Source organism: Pantherophis guttatus, chromosome 2, assembly GCF_059756535.1.
Source record: "Pantherophis guttatus breed Tessera chromosome 2, ASM5975653v1, whole genome shotgun sequence".
In the NCBI taxonomy this organism is placed as follows: Eukaryota; Metazoa; Chordata; class Lepidosauria; order Squamata; family Colubridae; genus Pantherophis; species Pantherophis guttatus.
The window spans coordinates 288,973,753-288,994,785 of NC_142064.1; the positions used below are offsets into that span (position 1 = coordinate 288,973,753).

Consider the following 21,033-nt stretch of genomic DNA (forward strand, 5'->3'; position numbering starts at 1 on the left):
CTACACCACTTAAATATTGGCCACCACACATCACTTTCAGGCCAAATGATAATCTTTTTAAATGGATTTTAACCTCTTTTCCATCCTTTTAAATTCTTTCGCTCACTGTAGCTAACCGCTTTGTGTGTCATTGTCAACATCAAATGCGGTCGAATCTTTTCATTTTCATTTTCTCTTTATATTCATGATCTAATGCTATATCCCTGCCTTAAATTCTCCAGAGGGCTTAAGCTTCCTAGTCATGTTTGTTGAGGTGAATTTCCTATGCAATCCCTATGTAAAATGGTTTTTTCTTCATCGTTGTTTATGTTTATATTCTGATCTTCCTTTCTTAATTTTGTAATTCCACCTTTTCTCCAGTCACTTAATTTCTCAATTAAGGAGCCTTGTTATGAGGTAAAATTTCTGGAAAATCCAAAGGTTTCAAGTTTTCCCCCATTTTGGAACTGGTTTTTCTTTTTCCTTTCTGTTCAGGGTCGCCATGACGGTAAGGGAGCCTTTGCTCCTACTCTCATCCTCCCTGCCCTCACCCTTCTGACACACCATAAAGACAAAAATATGGCACTAATCCTTGAAAAACTATCCTTTTCCCATGCATTTTCTCAGCTGCTGTTCATTCTGGCCCCTTCTGTGAAAAACAAATTGATCACCTGGAAGCTTTTTCCACATACTCTACATTGACATCTGTCATTATTCCATCTCATCATGAGGGCTTTGACCGAAAAAGGTTCCCTGCTTCTACATTCATACTGGTTGACTCAGATCTTAATTTGACACAGCAGACACAAGTTGGATTGAGGGGTCCTTGATACCCTCTGAGGTTGGTTGGTGCACTGATGATGTTTCCTAGTTTGGGTAATGAAACGTCTGCAACAACACAATCAAGTCAGAAAGCACCAAGGATCCCTCATTTCAACCGTGAGCTACACATTTTTGTTGTGACCCAGCCCCAAGTAGTGATTACCAAACACAATTCAGTCCTGAACAAACTTATTTTAATAAAACAGCTCATTCTCAGCTTAGTCCAAAACAAATTCTTCATAACCAGCCCTTCGGCCTTATCACCAACCTGTGATGTTTTTGATGTCACCAACCTGCCAAAGGCTTTTCTTGGCAAAAACCCCACAAAATTCAAGAGACGCTGACAAGAAGCATTGGAATCAACGTTGCTTTTCTACAAAGAACACAACGGCTCGTTGCTGCTCTTTTAAGCCTTATAGGAGGGGCCAATCATCTTCTGGCCTTACTCCTGAGTCATCCTTTTTGCTTCAGCTGCTCTTGCCTTCTGGCAGCTCTTCACATGCGTGCACTAGAAACAGGCTCCTCCTGTTCCTCTGCCTCTCTGCTGTCCACCTCTGGATCGCTCACAGATGGTCCTGGCCCCATTTCTGCCTCCAACGCAGAGCCCTCGTCCGGGCCTTCCCTCGACTCCAGGACTGGCCCATTGTCCTCCCCAGCCTCCTCCCTGTCTGACTCCACTGCCAGGTCAACAGGCTGCTGGTGGACCACAATAATTTTCTTCTTTTTGGGCAGATTGGATTATTTTTGTTATCTTGATGTTCCAGAGAAAGTTCCCATTTGCATTTCTGCGTGTTTCATCAGGAAGGACTGAAGTAATTTTTTAAAAGTAGTTCTTCTTAATTTCATGTTATTTTGGTCCCCATCGCTTTCCAAAGATCTTCCTTCTTGATTGATTATTTGCAATGTTAGCTTGTAACTTTGAATGGTTACTTAATAAATTATTGTAAATCAGGGACTGCCTGGGTTGGCCAGTAGGCTACCTAGCTATGAGAACTTAATATGCATCCACATTTCCCTACCACCGCTATTCCTTAATAAAACTACTTGTCATGATTCTGAGTATTGCTGTCAGAGTTCCAAGTAACATCCCCAACGAAATCAAACTCCAAGGCTTGAAGCTCCTCAAAGCTAACTTTTATTAGAGATGTCATATTGACACATTTGGGAAAACTTGAATGAACGCTTCCGGGTTTTCCTCACCAAGAAAGTTCAAGACCTTGCCCACATTTCCCACATGTCCACACAGCTCCAATCAGTTCTTTCCCGAACAGAAGACATCCTCCAATTTTTTCTTTGCACAGCTGCCAGACACCATGGCCTTGAACTTCTCTTAGAGAAGTTTGTTATGGCTATCTCTAGTCCACTCATGCAATCCCCCCTCCCAACCTCCCACGGTATGATTGTGACAGGCCTGGATCCTCAAGGCACACAGGTAATATGGCTTCCATGCATAACAATTGCTCCCAACCAATTCAAGACTCTGAGGCCTTGGCTTCCTCAAAAATCCGGTTTATTGGTACATCATATCTGCACGGTCAAATGTGAAAGCAAAATTTAATAATTGTCACATTTTGGGTATAAGTAAAGAATATATATTGTCCACCCACCTCATGTCACAGGTCATGTTCGCCAAAGAAGATGATGAACTTCTCAGCACTCCCTCTTGCCATTATTGGGCACACTGATTTGGCCTTGGTTCTCAGGAACCTTATCGTTCTTATATCCGGCACGTTGGAGGAAGACATTCTACATTCCATACATTTCCCCTCCCCCCCACTTAAGTATGGCAACTAAGAAACGAAGCAAGATAAATATGGCCTCAGCTAGAGTCGTTTTGAGAGTTGACACTACTTGCTTTAACCAGTGGTGGGTTTCGCTTACCTTTGCTACCAGTTCGCTCACACGTGCAGAGCATTTTTGATGACGTCTGGGCGGGTGGGCAGAGCCTCCATCCGCCGTTACCACCAGTTTGCCCAAACTGGGGTGAACCAGTAGCAATCCACCACTGGCTTTCACGCTCCCTGTGTGGAGGAAGGTTGGAACAGATATAAAGGTGTCTAGAATTATTCTGTGTTTTAACAAATGAGTTCAAGCAGCACTTTTTTTACACAACTCTGTGAAAAAACTTACACTGGCACTGAAAAAATGATAATTCCAAAAAAAGTAAACAGTGTGGTCAAGCAGCTGTGACGGCAAATAACATTCTGGGATGCATCACCAGATGTACCACCATCAGCAAAAAGGAGGTCCTATCCCTCTACATAGGGCTTTAGTAAGACTCCATTTGGAATACTGTGTCCAGTTCTGGAGACCTCACTTAAAACAAGATATTGATAAGATTGTGTGAGTCCAGAGATGGGCAACACGAGGGAAGGCAAGGAAAGATCACTACAAAATTAGAACAAGGAGCCTATGAGTTGCATTTTCTAATTCAGCATTACTATAACCCTGTTCTCCTTATGGTTTTCTTTCTCAGTTATTACTTGGGTTACATAATGTGAAGCAGGATGGAAAGGCAGACTGTGATAATAGTAAGCAAAGTAAGAAAAGCTGAAACAATAGTAAGGGATTCAGGACTAATGCATTTCTGCCTAATGGATATACTCATCAGAAGGTTCTTGAAACGCTTAGGGAATCTGCTCCACTTAAATATTGACATCCAGACATCACTTTCAGGGCAAATGATAACCTTAAAACCTTCCGTGCCTTCTCTAATTTTGTAAATAACAAACTTAAAGACTAAAGATCTATCCCACCCTAACGGTAAAGACTGTAATGATGAAGCCATTAAAGCCAACCTCTTTAACACATTCTTCAGCTCAATCTTTGTAAACAGCAATGGCTTATGCCCAACATTTCCTAGTTGTACCACAAATAATTAACAATGATCTAATACATATCGATTTTACAGAAGACAACGTTGAAAATGCACTATGCAGTCTAAAACCATCTCTGTCTATTGGACCTGATGGACTATGTGCCCACTTCTTAAAAAAGCTTTCCACTGCCATAGCAGAACCTCTAAGCATAATCTTTGAAAAATCTTTCATGACCAACTCCTTGCCCAACCTATGGGCACTAGCCACAGTCATCCCTATCTTCAAAAAGGGAGACCGCAGCCTAGTTGAAAATTACAGACCAATCTCTTTATGTTGCGTCACCTGCAAAGTCATGGAATCAATCATAAACCAATCCATTATCCTCCACTTAGAGACAAACAACCTACTCTCTAACAAACAATTTGGTTTCAGGAAAAAATTATCCTGTAATCTGTAACTCCTACACTGCAAAAACATATGGACTACACAACTAGATCAGGGCAAAGCAATAGACACAATTTACATAGACTTCTGTAAAGCCTTTGATTCAGTGGTACATGATAAACTATTTCTAAAACTAAAATCTTATGGCATTTCTGGACCCCTGCATAATTGGATAGCTGCATTCCTGTCAAAAAGGCAACAAGTGGTCCAAATAGGGAGCGCCCTTCCAAATCCAGCACCTTGGGTGACAGCTGTGTCCCCCAAGGCAGCGTTTTAGGACCAACACACTTTATACTTTATATAAATGACTTTTGCGATCATATTATAAGCAACTGCGTTCTTCACTGATGATGTAAAACTATTCAATACCACCGACAATGCTGCTACCCTTCAAAAAGACCTTGACTATCTATCAGAATGGTCAAACAATTGGCAACTTCAAATCTCAACCACAAATGCTCTGTCTCTTGCACATTGGCAAAAAAAATCAGAACACAAAATACAAACTAGGTGGACACGACCTTGTAGATGACCCTCACTCTGTCAAGGACATTGTATTAATCTCTAATGATCTAAGTCACAGAGCCCACTGTAACAACATTGCCAAAAAGGCATTAAGAGTTGTTAACCTAATCTTGCGTAGCTTTTTCTCAGGTAATATTGTACTGCTAACTAGAGCATCCAAAACCTCCTTCTCAGCAGACTCACCTTCTCTTTCTTCCTGCAATGTGCATCGGGAACCAGAGAGGAAAGCATTTTCAGGTCGCAGCGCCGGCTGTACGCCTCATTTTGGATTCAGGGAGAGGATCGCAGCACTGCCGCCAGAAAATGCTTATCGCCATCAAGAAAAAGAAGGTCCCAACCTGCTACATAGGGCTTTAGTGAGACACCATTTGGAATACTGTGTCCAGTTCTAGAGACCTCACTTTTAAAAAAAGATATTGATATGATTGCATCCAGAGAGAGGCAACATGAGGGAAGGCAAGGAAAGATCACCACAAAGTTAGGACAAAGAGCCTATGAGTTCCATTCTTTAATTCAGCATCACTACAACTCCCTTCTCCTTATGGTTTTCTTTCTCAGTTATTACTTGCATTACACAATGTGAAGCAGGGTGGAAAGGCAGGGTGGAAAGGCAGATTTCAACAATAGTAAGCTCATCAGAGGGAGTTACATCAGAGGGAGTTTCTTGCAATGATTGATGAATCTCCACCATTTAAATATTGGCAGCCGCACATCACTTTCAGGCCAAATGATAACCTTAATCTCCACTGATGCTCATGTTTCCTTTAAAATTTCCTACTTAGCAAAACAGCACAAAAAAAGATTGAGGATTCAGAATCAAAATCAGAATAGAGCTGGAAGGGAACCTGGAGTTCTTCTAATCTAGCACAAGCAGATCCTATATCATTTAAAACAAGTAAGTGTCCAGTCTCTTCTTAAACATGTCCACTGATGATGCACCCAAGCTATCTGAAGGCAAGCTGTTCCAGTGGTTAACTGTCCTTTCTATAAGGAAATTCCAGGCTGCTTCTCTCTTTGATTGGTTTCCATCCATTGTTTCTTGTCTTGTACTCTGGTGCTTCGGGGGGAAAAAATTGACCCCCTACTCTTTAAGGCAGCCTCTCAAATACTGGAATACTGCTATCATGTCACTCCTAATCCTGTTCTCTCGACTAGCCAAACTCAAATCCTGCAACCATCCTTGTTTTAGTCCTCAGGCCTTTAGAAGAGCTTAGCTGCTCTTCTTTGCATTTTTCCAAAGTCTCAACATCTTTTTTGTAATGTGATGACCAAAACTGGATGTGGTATTCACGATGTGGTCTTACTAAGGCTTTATAAAGCGATAGTAATGCTTCATATGATTTTGATGCTATGCCTCTGTTTATACAACCAAGCATTGTATTCGCTTTTTTGGCTGCTGCGACACCCAGGTGACTCATGTTTAAGTGATCATGCATTCGGACTCCAAGGTCCCTCTGACAGTTAATGTTTTTGAGCCATGTTTCATGTAATCTGTTTTTCCTGCCCAGGTACAAAATCTTACTTTTCTCCAAATTAAATTTCATTTCGTTGGATTCCATCTTGTCACATTTGAATCAGAAAGGCACAATATGCTTACACATAAAATATATAGAGAGATATGGTGAGTCAGAGGTTAGAATGCAGTACTACAGGCTAATTGCCAGAGCCAGCAGTTTGATCCTGACTGCCTCATGGTTGATTCAGCCTTTCATCCTTCTAAAGTCGCTAAAATGAGAACCCAGATTGCTGGGGACCATATGCTGACTTTGTAAACTGCTCAGAGAGTACTGTAAAGCATTGTAGAGTGGCATATAAGTCTAAGTAGAATTGCTATTGCTATATATTTTCTCCTGAGCATGGATACTTTTATGAGAAATAAGATTACCATTCTGAGCAAAACTCTTTCCACATTCCACGCATTTATATGGCTTCTCCCCTGTGTGGATCTTTTTGTGCATACTAAGCCTACTCCTCAGAACAAAGGTCTTTACACACGCCATGCAGTTATATGGTTTCTCTTCTGTGTGGATCTTTTTGTGGATACTAAGTCTATTGCTCAGAGCAAAGGTCTTTCCACACTCTATGCAATTATCTGATTTTTCTCCTGTATGGAGCAATTTGTGAATGGTAAGTTCACTGTTATGAGTAAAGGTTTTCCCACACTGCATGCATTTATACGGCTTCTCCGCTGCATGAATCATCTTATGTGAAATAAGATGACCTCTTCGAGCAAAGGTCTTTCCACACTCCAAGCATTTAAATGGCTTCTCCCCTGTGTGGATCTTTTTGTGGACAGTAAGTCCACTGCTCAGAACAAAGGTCTTTCCACACTCCATGCATTTATAGGGCTTTTCTCCTGTGTGGATCTTTTTATGGGAAGCAAGATAACTGCGTTGAGCAAAGGTCTTTCCACACTCAATGCATTTATATGGTTTCTCTCCTGTGTGGATCATCTTATGGGAAGCAAGATAACTGCGTTGTGCAAAGGTCTTTTCACACTCCATGCATTTATATGGTTTCTCTCCTGTGTGTATCGTTTTGTGTCTTCTGAGTCCACTGCTCTGAGCAAAGGTCTTTCCACATTCCATGCATTTAAATAGCTTTTCCCCTGTGTGGATCTTTTTGTGGATAGTAAGTCTACTGCTCAGAGCAAAGGTCTTTCCACACTCTATGCATTTATATGGTTTCTCCCCTGTGTGTATCGTTTTGTGTCTTATGAGTCCACTGCTATGAGCAAAGCTGTTTCCACACTCCATGCCTTTATACGGTTTCTCTCCTGTGTGGAGTTTTTTGTGGATAGTAAGTCCACTGCTATGAGTAAAGGTCTTTCCACACTCCATGCATTTATATGGTTTCTCTCCTGTGTGGATCATCTTATGGGAAATAAGATTACCACTTTGAGCAAAGCTCTTTCCACACTCCATGCACTTATATGGTTTCTCTCCTGTGTGGAGCTTTTTGTGGACAGTAAGTCCACTGCTATGAGTAAAGGTCTTTCCACACTCCTTACATTTATATGGTTTCTCTCCTGTGTGGATCATCTTATGGGAGATAAGATGATCTCTTCGAGCAAAGGTCCTTCCACATTCCATGCATTTATATGGCTTCTCCCCTGTGTGGATCATCTTATGGGAAATAAGATGATCTCTTCGAGCAAAGGTCTTTCCACACTCCATGCAATTAAATGACTTTTCCCCTGTGTGGATGTTTTTATGGGAAATGAGATTACTTCTTTGAGCAAAGGTCTTTTCACACTCCGTGCATTTATACGGCTTGTCTCCTGTGTGGATCTTTTTATGGGAAGCAAGATAACTGCTGTTTGCAAAGGTCTTTTCACACTCCATGCATTTATATGGTTTCTCTCCTGTGTGGAGCTTTTTGTGAATAGCAAGTCCACTGCTATGAGCAAAGGTCTTTTCACACTCCTTACATTTATATGGTTTCTCTCCTGTGTGGATGATCTCATGGGAAATAAGATTACCTCTTTGAGCAAAGGTCTTTCCACATTCCATGCATTTATATGGTTTCTCTCCTGAGTGGACCCTTTTATGGGAAATGAGATTACTACATGTTCTGAACCTGTTACCACATTCTCTGCATTTGTATAGCTTCACCCCAGTGTGAATCCTTTCATGGGAAGTAAGTTGCCTGCTTGTTCGAAAACATTTTCCACATTCCAAACATTCATAGGGCTTCTCTTTTGTGTCAATCACTTTTGGAGATGTAAGGAAGTTATATGGTTTCTCTTGTTGGGCAAGAAAGTCTTGCATCAGCGCATCAGTGGAAGATGAGCTTTCCTGATTCCAATTCTTTGACTGGTTTTGCTCATGGCTTTCAAATTCCATTCGAATTCCAAACTTCTCCATTCCATCTTTAGCATTGGTCACTTGTAACAATTTACATGAATCTTGACTCTCCTGACCATTGTTACCTTCAAAGCAAAAGAGAAATGAAAATGATAACCAGGTTAGAGAAAAAGATCAAACTGTAGAAAAGCAAACAAATTTTTTTCTGAATTCTTCTGAAATTCCATTAGGTTGTTTGCATGCTTACAGGGGTGTGATATAGACATGAGGACTTCTATATTCATGAGTCATGAAAGCTTTGAAAATATCTAGAAGACATTTTATTGTTTACAATTATCTATATCTAACTATATCTATATCTAAATCTAACTCAAAGTGCAAGATCACGTGAGATGAACTAGTGTTAGATTTCACAGTACTGATCTCACATATCTCTCACTACTTTAGGCCTCTGTTTTCTGCAAATGCACTGAAGCAGGCAAAGGAACCGAGGGCTCACTACATATTCACAACATAAGTCCTGGTGGTGTGGGATGGCGATATAGGTAGGGTGAATGCTGTTCCAGTGCCTCTGCTGTCCTTCCTGTTAATGATGGCCATGGTTCTGCAACATTCGTACTTGGGGGAGGGCTAGATCTTAACTTGGAACGGTCGCTTAGTGAACTGTCGGAACCTGGGGATTATCTGTATCCTAGGATGCTCTGAGTCACACTGCATGAGGCCTTTGTTCTTGAATTGGATTGGGAGAATGCTCTTTCATGGCCTGAGCGTGAAAGTTCTGTTCTCACACAATTTGGGATGGTTTCAGAGGACAAGTGACAACACGTTCCTCTCACATGACCTCCAGAGGACACTTAAAAGCACACTTCATTTTTTTCTGCCTCCACAGATAACTTCAAATAGAAATATACAGATAGGAAATGGCACAGAAAGCATGTAAGCAAAGAGACATTGACTCTTTCCTTCCTTGGAGTACGAGAAGGCCAAATCCTTTCCTTCTCCCTCCCAAGAGATAATATCTGTTCACCGATTTTTTAATAAAATAACTAACTATAATCTGTCTTCTTGAACTCTCTAATGGGGGACTAGAAAACTTACCCAGAGAGACCACGTTCCTATGGTTTTCAAGCATGACTTCCGAATGCAGCGCTTTTTGGTCAGAATCAAGCTGAGACCATTCCTCCTCAGAGAAATACACAGCCACCTCCTCGAAGGACACAAGACTCTCCTGAACACGGAAAAAACAGAACAGAACAGGAGGATTCACAAGATCTGTTCAGCAATGATTTAGACAGGAGGATAGAAGGGGAACACATCAAATTTGCAGACAAGACCAAATTGACAGGAATACCAATGCTCCAAAAGATAAACTCCAGATATAGACGGATCGGCAGGCTGGGCTCCATATAACAAAATGAAAAACAACTGTGAGAAATGTAGGGTTCTACATTTAGGAAAGAAAAACCAAATGCACAGGCATAAAATAGGTGATACCTGGCTCAACAGTAGAAAGTGCAAGAGGGATCTTGGAGTCCTAGTGGACAATCACTTAAATGTGAGCCAGCAGCGTGCTACAGTTGCCAAAAAAACCCCAACAGGATCATAGGCTGCATTAAGAGGGAGATAGAATCAAGATCACACGAAGTGTTAATACCACTTCATAATGCCTTGGTAAGACCACACTTGGAATATTGCATCCAGTTTTGGTCACCACCTATAAAAAAGATGTTGAGAACCTGTTTATGTTAAATGTAAATAAAATATTTAGATTAACAGAATATATTATAACGGTGTATATATGATATACTAGAAATATATGTATAAAAGATATATTAAGATAAGAAAGAGAAAATGTATAAATATGGATTACTGATGCGAAGATGTTGAAAAGAAGAAGATGTAAACATCTGTTTTTGGTTTTTTTTAAAAAAACTGCTTAATAATTTTTTTAAAAAAAGATGTTGAGACAACAAGAATTATTAGTGGACTGGGGGCTAAAACATATAAAGAACGGTTGCAGGAACTGGGTATGTCTAGGTTAAAGAAAAGAAGGACTTGGCGGACATGATAGCAGTGTTGCAATATCTAAGAGGCTGCCACAAAGAAGAGGAAGACAACCTATTTTCCAAAGCACCTGAAGGTGGCACAAGAAGCAATGGATGGAAACTAATCAAGGAAATAACCAACCTAAAACTTATGAGAAATTTCCTGAGAGTGGGAACAATTAATCAGTGGAATGACTTCCCTCCAGAAGTTGTAGATGCTCCAACACAGGAGGTGTTTAAGAAGAAATTGAACAGCCATATATCTGAAATGTTATAGGGCTTCCAGTCTGAGCAGGGGGTTGGACTAGAAGACCTCTAAGATCCCTACCAACTCTGTTATTCTTTTCCATTGTTCCCAAATTTCCAAAGGAAAGATATGCACTAAGTTAAATGGCTGTGCATCACACATGTCCTAATTTTAGGTGAGAAAATGGACAATTCTGAAAATTTCTTTGATTGGAAAAGTATTTGGGGAAAGTTTTATCAAGTTCATTTATTCTGCAAAACCTTCAGTGCCTTTCAGTAAAGTAATCCCACTCTGGATCAACTGATCTATCGCTCTGTCTAACATTGATTGATCTAGTAGTCTGAGCCATCGGCTGAATGGAAGAAAACAAAGAAAAGAAAATTCCCTGGGAATGTCATTTCTCATTCTTTGCAAGGCAGGAATGTTTAATGTTTAATCTCTTAATCGAGATGCAAAACAGAAGATTGGATATTATTTTGTACAATTTCAAGTCAAAGAATTACAACAAGAATGGGTCTCTAGCAGTTAATACCACAGTGAAACGTTTATTCCAAATTCTTGAAGGACTTTAAAAATTGCTTCTTGTAAACTCAAAGTTGGATGAATACCTAGCAGAACAAGATAACCAGAGGAAGCTATGCTGGCTGACAGTAATTTGAACCTGCTATTGTGATGTCCATGTTGTGGAAGAACACAAAAATAACCCAGTCCAAACGGGGGGGGGGGGATAGAAGGAGAGAGCATTCTGCACACTCACTTCACTTCCTGAAGGGAGAATACAAATCTAATAACTTTTCCCTTTCTTACTTGATTTGAAGGTTCAGCCACTGTTTGATCTCCGTCATAAAAACCAGAAAACTTCATTCTTTGTTTCTCTGTAAGGAATAAAAAATTTCAAAATGCATAACAAAATAGGAGGAGGTATTCTATAGAAGAGAAGAGAGAATGAAGGTAAGACAGATGGGTAATCAGAGGATCCTCGATTACCTCCTGAGGTGTTCCGACTTAGATATTCCCAAGGAATCCTCCTGAAAAATAGCTCCTGAAAGGGATTTGATGGATTCTTTTTTCCCTCAGGATCTCTGATCTCCACAGAGCAGCACTTCCAATAGGAGGAAGGAAAAAAGAAGCAGAATTAATGTACATCACACAACATAAAGTGCATTCTTATATTCGGAATACAACTACAAAGCCCCCAATATCCGTCTCTGTAGTTGAGTGAGAAAACAATGGAACAACGTCCTACAAGAATTGGTGGGACATTGCCACCAATGAATGTCAGAGAGGTTTGGGAAGGAGGGGTGAAGTATTCAAACACATTCTCTATTCCCTAAAGTTTCTCACCTGCAACTCAACCTGCTCCCTCAGCTCCTCCACCTGGCTCAAGAGGAAGCCTTCGGCCAGGGCCACAGCCTGGGAGCTGGTCTCTGCTCCACACTCCCGCAACCAGCACTCCATATCTGGGGGCAGGAGAGCCAGGAGATGCTCCAGAACCACCAGGTCCAGCATCTGGGCTTTGGTGTGCTTCTCTGGTCCCAGCCATTGCCTACAAAAGTTATGGATTCGGCTGCAAAGTCCTCGGGGACCTTCAGTATCCCAGTATTGGATTAAGTTCCAGAGCTGAACTTCTGAAGGGAGGATGGTTTCCTCCTCCAGGATCTCCTGCCCAGTCCTTGTCCAGAGCTTCCGTCCCTTCCCAGGCTGAGCAGCTGAAGGGCTTTTTCCCTTTCCCTCCTTTCCAAAAGGTTGTGTCTCCATCCTTTCTCTGTCCTGCAGAGCAGCTCCAAATGGCTCCAAGGACTCTGGTGGGTCTCCAGATGCCTTTTCCTTCACGGGACCATTTCTGGGGCTGCAGGACTGATTCCTCCAAGGGATTCCGCTCTTTTTATTTTCCCCCAAGAGAACATTTTTTTTAGTTTTTGAAGATTTCAAATGGTTTGAGTTTCCATATCTGAGATGGAAGGAAAAACAAACGCCAAAAATTAGAAAGTGGAATTCAGCCACTGAATAACCTTCACACAAACTGCCAGGAGCCCCAAGCGACTCATCTCAGCGCAGGGCCGGGAAGGAGGCAGCTGGAGAGGCCGCCCCGCTTCTCTCCCCTCCGGAGACAGGGAGCCTGGTGCGAATCCTGCCTCCTCCTCGCCCGGCTTCTCTCCTCTCCTGCTGGGCCTCCGCAACGCCGACCCTCCCCTCCCCTCCCCCCACTCGAGTTCTTCGCATGGAGAGGGCGGCCGGGGAGCATGGAACCAGGGAAGAGACACCCCCGCTCACCCGGGACATGTCTGGATCACCCTCCACCAGCAGCCTCTCCGCCTCCTGTGGAGCCCCAGGGGTTAAGGAGAACGAGTGCGACTTCCTAGAGCGGCAAGCGTTTGCGATATCACTCCCGTCGCCGCCTCCTCTGGAAAGGCAGCTGTGACGTCGTCCTCCAGGGGACCAATGGGGAACCACCTGACATTACCTTCTCCAAGCCGAGGGCGCCACCTGGTGGATTTGGCGCAAAGTGCCAGGATTGTAGAAAGGGCGGGAAACAGGAGCGCGCCTGAGGAGAACCGAGAGGGCAGGGATGATGGTCTCCAGAGGCAGCAATTTCTCAATCTTCCTCTTCTTTCCTCTCTAAAAATCGTCTGTGGAGACGGAGAAAAATCTCTCTGGAGGATTTGAACTCGCTTCCCTCAAGAACAGCCGCCCTGAAGGCTTCGCAGAGATTGTGGGAGACCTCAAAGGGTCCAAATCCTGTCAGAAACAGCCGGGCGGTCAGAAGAGAAGGACCAGGAGGCTCTCTGGGAAAGACAGCTGGTGTCTTGCGGTTGTTGGGAACTCCCGCCTGAAGGGGAGGCAGATGGGACAATGGCAGGAAGGCCACAATCAGGAAAATGATTTTAATTTATTTCTTTTTTATTTCTTTAATTCAATACATGCAGCTGCCCTTCTCAATCTATTCGCTCAGCCTCTCAGCAAAGGATGGAGGAGAAAGGGTAGAGACTCCTCCGGTCTCTTCTGATGAAAGAAAAGGAAGATCCTGAAAAAGGAATAGAAAGGTAAACTATGATGAGGAAAAACCATTTTTAAATAGGGACTGAGTAGGGAATTCACCTCAAGAAATGTGACCAGGAAGCTTAAGCCCCTTCGAGCATTGAATGCAGGATTATATCATTAGACCATAAATGAAAAGAAAAAAAGGAAAGGAAAAGGGAAAACAAGAAAAGATGAAGGCTCCATTGCTATGAAAACATTCAACCAGATTTGGAGTCAACAGTGACACACAGAGTTTAGCTACAGTGAGGAAAACGAAATTTAATAGGATGGAAAAGTGGTTAAAAATCCATTTTAAAAAATTGAGGTAACGTCTGATTTTTCTTTCTGTGTCTATTTTTTTTCTCCAGTTTGACACAAAATATTTAATAAGGATATTTGAAAAAACAGCTTCAACCAAGCAGCAGCTGAAATATGCCCCCCCCCCAAGGTCATCCAAACACTTTAGTGGGTTCGAAATTTTTAATTCAACAAAGAGAATTTTATGCATGTTTAGCAAGTAACAACACAACTGATAGTTACTTAATTTTAGTTACCTTAATGTTATGACACACCATAAAAAGACAAGAACATGGCCCTAATGCTTGAAAAATATCTTTTGCTCATGCATTTGTTTCATTCTGTTCATTCTGGCCCCTTGTTTCAAAGACAAATTGTTCAACCTGAAGCTTTTTGCACACCCTCTACATTGACACCTGTCATTATTCCATCAAAAAGGTCTTAAACCAAAAAAGGTTCCCTGCTTCTACATTCATACTGGTTGACTCAGATCTTAATTTGACACAGCGGACGCAAGTTGGATTGAGGGGTCCTTGGTGTCCTCTGAGGTTAGTTGGTACACTGATGATGTTCCCTAGTTTGGGTAACGAAACATCTGCAACAAAACAAGTCAGAAAGCACCAAAGGCCCCTCATTTCAACCATGAGCTGCACATTTTCTTCTTTATAGGCAGATTGGATTATTTTTGGTATCTTGATATTCCAGAGAAAGGTTTCATTTGCATTTCTGCCTGTTTCATCCGGAAGGACTGAAGTATTTTTTTTAAAGTAGTTCTTAATTTCATGTTATTTTGGTACCCAGTGCTTTCCAAAGATCTTCCTTTTTGATTGATCATTCGCAATGTTAGCTTGTAACTTCAAATGGTTACTTAATAAATTATTGTAAATTATTGCCTGGGTTGGCCATAGGCTGCCTAGCTATGAGAACTTAATATGCACTCACATTTCCCTACCACCACTTTCCCTTAATAAAACTACTTGTCATAGTTCCCAGTAATACTCCCAACCAATTCAAGACTTTGAGCCCTTGGCTTCTTCAAAAATCTGGTTTATTGGGTACATCATATCTGCATGGTCAAAGTTGAAAGCAAAATTGAAAATTCCCACATTTTCGGCATAAGTAAAGAATAGATACTGTCCACCCCCCTCGTCCCACAGGTCACATTAGCCAAGAAAGCAGATAATGAACTTTTCACCATTCCCTTCTGCCATTGTTGGGCACACTGATTTGGCCTTGGTTCTCAGGAGTCTTATCGTTCTTATATCCGTCACGTTGGGGGAAAACATTCTACGTTCCATAAATTCCCCTTCCCCCCCCCAAGTATGGCAACTAAGAATCCAATATGGCTTCAGCTATAGTCGTTTTGAGAGTTGACACTACTTGTTTTAACGCTCTCTGTGTGGAGGAAGGTTGGAACAGACACAAAGGTATTTCCACAATGCTAGAACTATTTTAATAAATGAGTTCAAGCTGCACTTTTTTTACACAACTATGTGAAAAAAGTAAACTGTGGCCAGGCAGCTATGAAGGCAGAAAACATTCTGGGATGCACCACCAGAGGTATCACCATCAGCAAAAAGGAGGTCCTATCCTTTTACATAGGGCTTTAGTGAGACACCATTTGGAATACTATGTCCAGTTCTGGGGACCTCACTTTAAAAAAGGTATTGATAAGATTGTGTGAGTCCAGAGATGGGCAACACAAGGGAAGGCAAGGAAAAATCACCACAAAATTAGGATAAAGATCCCATGAATTGGATTTTCTAATTCTGCATCACTTGTTTTCATTATGGTTTTCTTTCTTAGTTGTTACTTGTGTTATATAATGTGAAGCAGCAGGAAAGGCAGACTGACAATAGTAAGCAAAGGAAGAAAAGTTGTGACAATAATAAGGAATTCAGAATTAATACATTTCTGCCTGAAATTCTGCTCTCTCCTTGATTAATTTCCATCCATTGTTTCTTATCTTGCCCTCTGGTGGTTTGGGAAAAAAATTAGATATTAGATTAATAGAGTTGGAAGAGATCTTGTAGTTCATCTAGTCCAACTCCCTGCCCAAGCACGAGACCCTACACCATTTCTGACAAATGACAGTCTGATCCCTTCTTGAAAGCCTCCAGTAATAAAGTTCCTACAACTTCCAAAAGCAAGCTGTTCAATTGGTTGATTGTTCTGTCAGAAAATTTCTCCTTATTTCTAGGTTGAATGTCTCCTTGATCAGTTTCCATTCATTATTCCTTTTCTGGCCTTCAGGTATCTTGGAAAATAGCTTGACCCTCTCCTGTCTGTGGAAGCCCCTCAAATATTGGAACATTGCTATCCTGTCTCCCTTGGTACTTCTCTTCACTAGACTAGCCATGCCCAGTTTCTATAATCATCATTGCTTTAGTCTTCAAGTCTTTAATCAGCTAGGTGCTCTTCTTTGTACTTTTTTCAAAGTTTCAACATCTTTTTTGTAATGTGATGACCCAAACAGGATGCAGTATTCCAGGTGTGGTCTTACTAAGGCTTTATGAAGCAGTACTAATACTTCATGTGATTTTATTTATTTATTTATTTATTTATTTATTTATTTATTTATTTATTTATTTATTATATTTCTATACCGCCTTTTTCCCGTAGGACTCAAGGCGGTATACAGTCAAGAAAAATATAGACACACAAACGTCATAAAATTTTGATTCTATGCCTCCGTTTATACAATCAAGGATTGCATTAGCAACACAGCCGCTCCTCCGATCCATCCATCCATCCCCCTCGCCTGCAACCTCCTGTCCCGCACACACCTCTCTGCCGGGAAATCCCCGGCAGCCCCCGATGCCCAAAGCCTGCACCCACCCGGCTTCCTTTTCCACAGCACCTGCCTCTTTATTGAGGGGGGCGGCATGTGGGGCGGGGGAGAAGCAAGATGCATATTGCCGTCTCTTCTCCCCCCCCCCGCCAGGGGCTGGGGAGACGGAAGATGCACATCTTACCTGCCTTGCAGCTGTGTCGCATGTCTCACTGTTGTCTGCAGGCAAACACGTAGGGTAAAACCAAACTTCTTGCGAGTTCCAGAAGTTTGATTGAACTTGCGAGGTTTTTTTTACCCTATGTGTTTGCCTGCAGACAACGGCAAGACACGCGACGGAGCTGCAAGGCAGGTAAGATGCCTACACGCACCCCAATGGTAACAGCGCAACACAGCAGAAGCCATGAGGTGGCCACGCTTGCTGTCTCCTGCACCCCCCAAATAAGACCCCCCCAATAAGGCCAAGCCCTTATTTTGGGGTTCAAAAAAATATAAGACAGGATCTTATTTTGGGGGAAACACGGTAAGTCTAAGTGGAATTGCTATTGCTATATAGTTTGTCCTGAGCATGGATCCTTTCATGAGAAGTAAGACTACCTTTCTGAACAAAGCTTTTTCCACATTCCATGCATTTATATGGTTTCTCTCCTGTGTGGATTTTATTATGGCAAGTAAGACCATACTTCCGAGCAAATGTCTTTCCACAATTCATGCATTTATACGGTTTCTCCCCTGTGTGGCTCATCTTATGGCAATTAAGATGATATCTTCGAGCAAAGGTCTTTCCACATTCCATGCATTTATATGGCTTCTCCCCTGTATGGATCATCTTATGTAAAATAAGATGACCTCTTTGAGCAAAGGTCTTTCCACATTCCATGCATTTATATGGTTTCTCTCCTGTGTGGATCTTTTTGTGGATAGTAAGTCCACTGCTCTGAGCAAAGGTCTTTCCACACTCCATGCATTTATATGCTTTCTCTCCTGTGTGGATCTTTTTGTGGATAGTAAGTCGACTACTATAAGCAAAGGTCTTTCCACATTCCATGCATTTAAATGGCTTCTCCTCTGTGTGGATCTTTTTGTGTATTCTTAAGTCATTGGTATGAGCAAATGTCTTTCCACATTCCATACATTTAAATGAATTCTCTCCTGTGTGGATCTTTTGGTGTATTCTTAGGTAACTGCAATGAGCAAAAGTCTTTCCACATTCTATGCATTTATACGGCTTCTCCCCTGTGTGGATCTTCGTATGGGAAATAAGATGAACACTTTGAGCAAAGGTCTTCCCACACTCCATGCATTTATACGGCTTCTCACCTGTGTGGATCATTTTATGGCGAATAAGATTACCTCTTTGAGCAAAGGTCTTTCCACACTCCATGCATTTAAATGGCTTTTCTCCTGTGTGGATCATTTTGTGGATAGTAAGTCCACTGCTCTGAGCAAAGGTCTTTCCACACTCCATGCATTTATATGGTTTCTCCCCTGTGTGGATCTTTTTGTGGATAGTAAGCCCATTGCTCTGAGTAAACGTCTTTCCACATTCCATGCATTTATATGGCTTCTTCCCTGTGTGGATCACCTTATGGGAAATAAGAGTACTTTTTTGAGCAAAGGCCTTTCCACATTCCATGCATTTAAATGGCTTCTCCCCTGTGTGGATCTTTTTGTGGGTAGTAAGTGTACTATGCAGAGCAAAAGTCTTTCCACATTCCATGCATTTATACGGTTTATCACCTGAGTGGATCCTTTTATGGAAAATAAGATTACTATATCTTCTGAACCTGTTACCCGACTCTCTGCATTTTATAGCATCTTCTCCTTTGTTTTCGCTTAAATAATGTTCTTTTACTTGTAATTTCGCTTTGATTGGCTTCACACTTTTCCCAATATATTTTTTCCTTCTTTTCTCGTCTTGGGCAAGAAAGTCTTGTATCGGAGCATCAGTGAAAGATGAGCTTTCCTGATTCCAATCATTTGACTGTTTTCTATTATGAGTTTCTAGTTCCATTTGAATTCCAAACTTCTCCGTTCCATCTTTAGCATTGATCACTTTGAACAGTTCACAGGAATCTTGATTCTCCTGCCCATTATTACCTTCAAAGCAAAAGACAAATGAAAATGATAACAAGGTTAGAGAAAAAAAATCAAACGTACAAAGTCAAGTGAATTTCCTTCTGAATTTTTCCAAAATTCAATTATGTTTTATGTTTGCATGCTTACAGTGGCGTGATATACACAGGATGATTTCTATCTTCATGAGTCCTGAAAGCTTTGAAAATATCCAGAAAACATCTCTTTCTTTACAATTATCTAAATATCTGCAAATCTCAATCAAAGTCTGTTTTGAGTCAAGGAATAATGAGGGGAAACATCCAAGGAAGAATAAGGAGAAAACGAGATTCATTCGGCTGGGTTAATTTCGGCAGAGACCTGTGAGAACTGAAACCATTTTGAAAAACGCTCATTCTTACGCTGTGTACCTTGGTGCAACTACTCCACGGTGTCTGTCTGTCAGGCAGGACTACCACTCGGCCCATTCCTTGATCCCAACGATGAAACTTTGGAACAAAGTCCCTTGCTTGAAGCCTCCCATTGGTTTGTAAATGCTCATCGCGCTGAAACTGCAAAGGTTGGGAGGCTTCAAGAATGACTATTTCGCTGCCCCAAAGTCTCATCGGTTGGGAAGGACTTTTTGGTTGGATCTGAAGCAGGCTTCCGATTGCTGAGAACAGAGGCCTAAATTACTTTAGTGCGAGATCACACAAAACCAGAAGTGCAAGATCTCACACTAGTGATCTTGCGTGATCTCACACTGCAGTACTTTAGGCATCTGTTCCATTCCATTCCATTCCATTATGGCACAAAAGCATCTCAGCAAAGAGACATTGACTCTTTCCTTCCTTGGAGTACCAGAAGGCCAGATCCTTTCTTTTTCTCTCCCAGGAGACAATATCTGATTAGTGATTTTTTAATAAAAAGTAACTATAATCTGTCTTCTTGAACTCTCTGATTTGGGACAAGAAAACTCTTACCCAGAGAGACCACATTCCTATAGTTTTCAAGCATGACTTCCGAATACAGGGCTTTTTGGTCAGGATCCAGCTGAGACCATTCCTCCTCAGAGAAATACACAGCCACCTCCTCGAAGGACACAAAACTCTCCTGAACACGGAGAAAAGAACAGAACAGGAGGATTCACAAGATCTGTTCATCATCATCAATGATTTAGACAAGAGGATAGAAGGGGAACTCATCAAATTTGCAGACAAGACCAAATTGACAGGAATACCAACACTCCAGAAGATAGGCTCAAGATATAGAATGATTGACAGATTGGCACCTTCTAACAAAATGAACCTCAATGGTGAGAAATGTAATGTGCTACATTTAGGAAAGAAAAACCAAATGCACTGGCATAGAATAGATGATACCTGGCTCTACAGTAGAAAGTGCAACAGGGATCTTGGAGCCCTAGTGGACAATCACTTAAATGTGAGTCAGCAGTGTGCTACACTTGCCTAAAAAAAACCCAACAGAATCATAGGCTGCATTAAGAGAGGGATAGAATCAAGATCACATGAAATGTTAATTCTTCTTTATAATGCCTTGTTAAGACCACACTTAGGAACTTTGCATCCAGTATTGGTTGCCATGATATAAAAAAGATCTTGAGACTCTAGAAAGACTGCAAAGAAGAGCAACCAAGATGATGAGGGGACTGGAAGCTAAAACATACAATGAACAGTTGCAGAAACTGGGCATGGCTAATCTAGTGAAGAGAAGGAACAGGGGAGACACGATAACAGTGTTCCAATATTTGAGGGGCTGCCACAGGGAGGAAGGGGGTCAGGCTATTTTCCAAAGCACCTGAAGGCCAGTCAAGTAATAATGGATGGAAACTGAACAAGGAGTGATTCAACCTGGAAATAAGGAGACATTTTCTGACAGTGAAAGCAATCAACCCATGGAACAGCAGTTGCCTTCAGAAGTGGGAGCTTCATCACTGGGAGCTTTCTCAGACTGCCAGCTGTCAGAAATGGTGTAGGGAGGTTGGACTAGATGACCTACAAGGTCCCTTCCAGCTCTGTTAATCTGTACTTTAGGAGGTCAATAAATTAAAAAAGAAAGATGGTCCAGCAGTTCCTGCCACTGTGATACGTTTATTCCTAATCCTTGAAGGACTTTAAAAGAAGTGCTTCTTGTAAAGGCAAATTTGGAGGAGCACCTAGCA

At 41.6% G+C, this 21,033-nt stretch overlaps 1 protein-coding gene across 1 annotated transcript in view; it reads right to left on the bottom strand.

The window, feature by feature from the left end:
• Window positions 1–5,084: 5,084 nt before the first annotated feature.
• LOC117660029 (uncharacterized) overlaps window positions 5,085–21,033 on the bottom strand; it is a 34,167-nt gene continuing 18,218 nt past the window's right edge. Inside the window, exons 5-11 of the mRNA XM_087885390.1 lie at window positions 19,835–19,964; window positions 17,328–18,896; window positions 12,032–12,735; window positions 11,675–11,789; window positions 11,495–11,562; window positions 9,494–9,623; window positions 5,085–8,520 (exon numbers count right to left, since the gene is read on the bottom strand). Coding sequence (XP_087741516.1) covers window positions 6,407–8,520; window positions 9,494–9,623; window positions 11,495–11,562; window positions 11,675–11,789; window positions 12,032–12,735; window positions 17,328–18,896; window positions 19,835–19,964 — 4,830 coding nt within the window. The 3' untranslated portion in view covers window positions 5,085–6,406. The remainder of the gene's footprint in view (window positions 8,521–9,493; window positions 9,624–11,494; window positions 11,563–11,674; window positions 11,790–12,031; window positions 12,736–17,327; window positions 18,897–19,834; window positions 19,965–21,033) is intronic.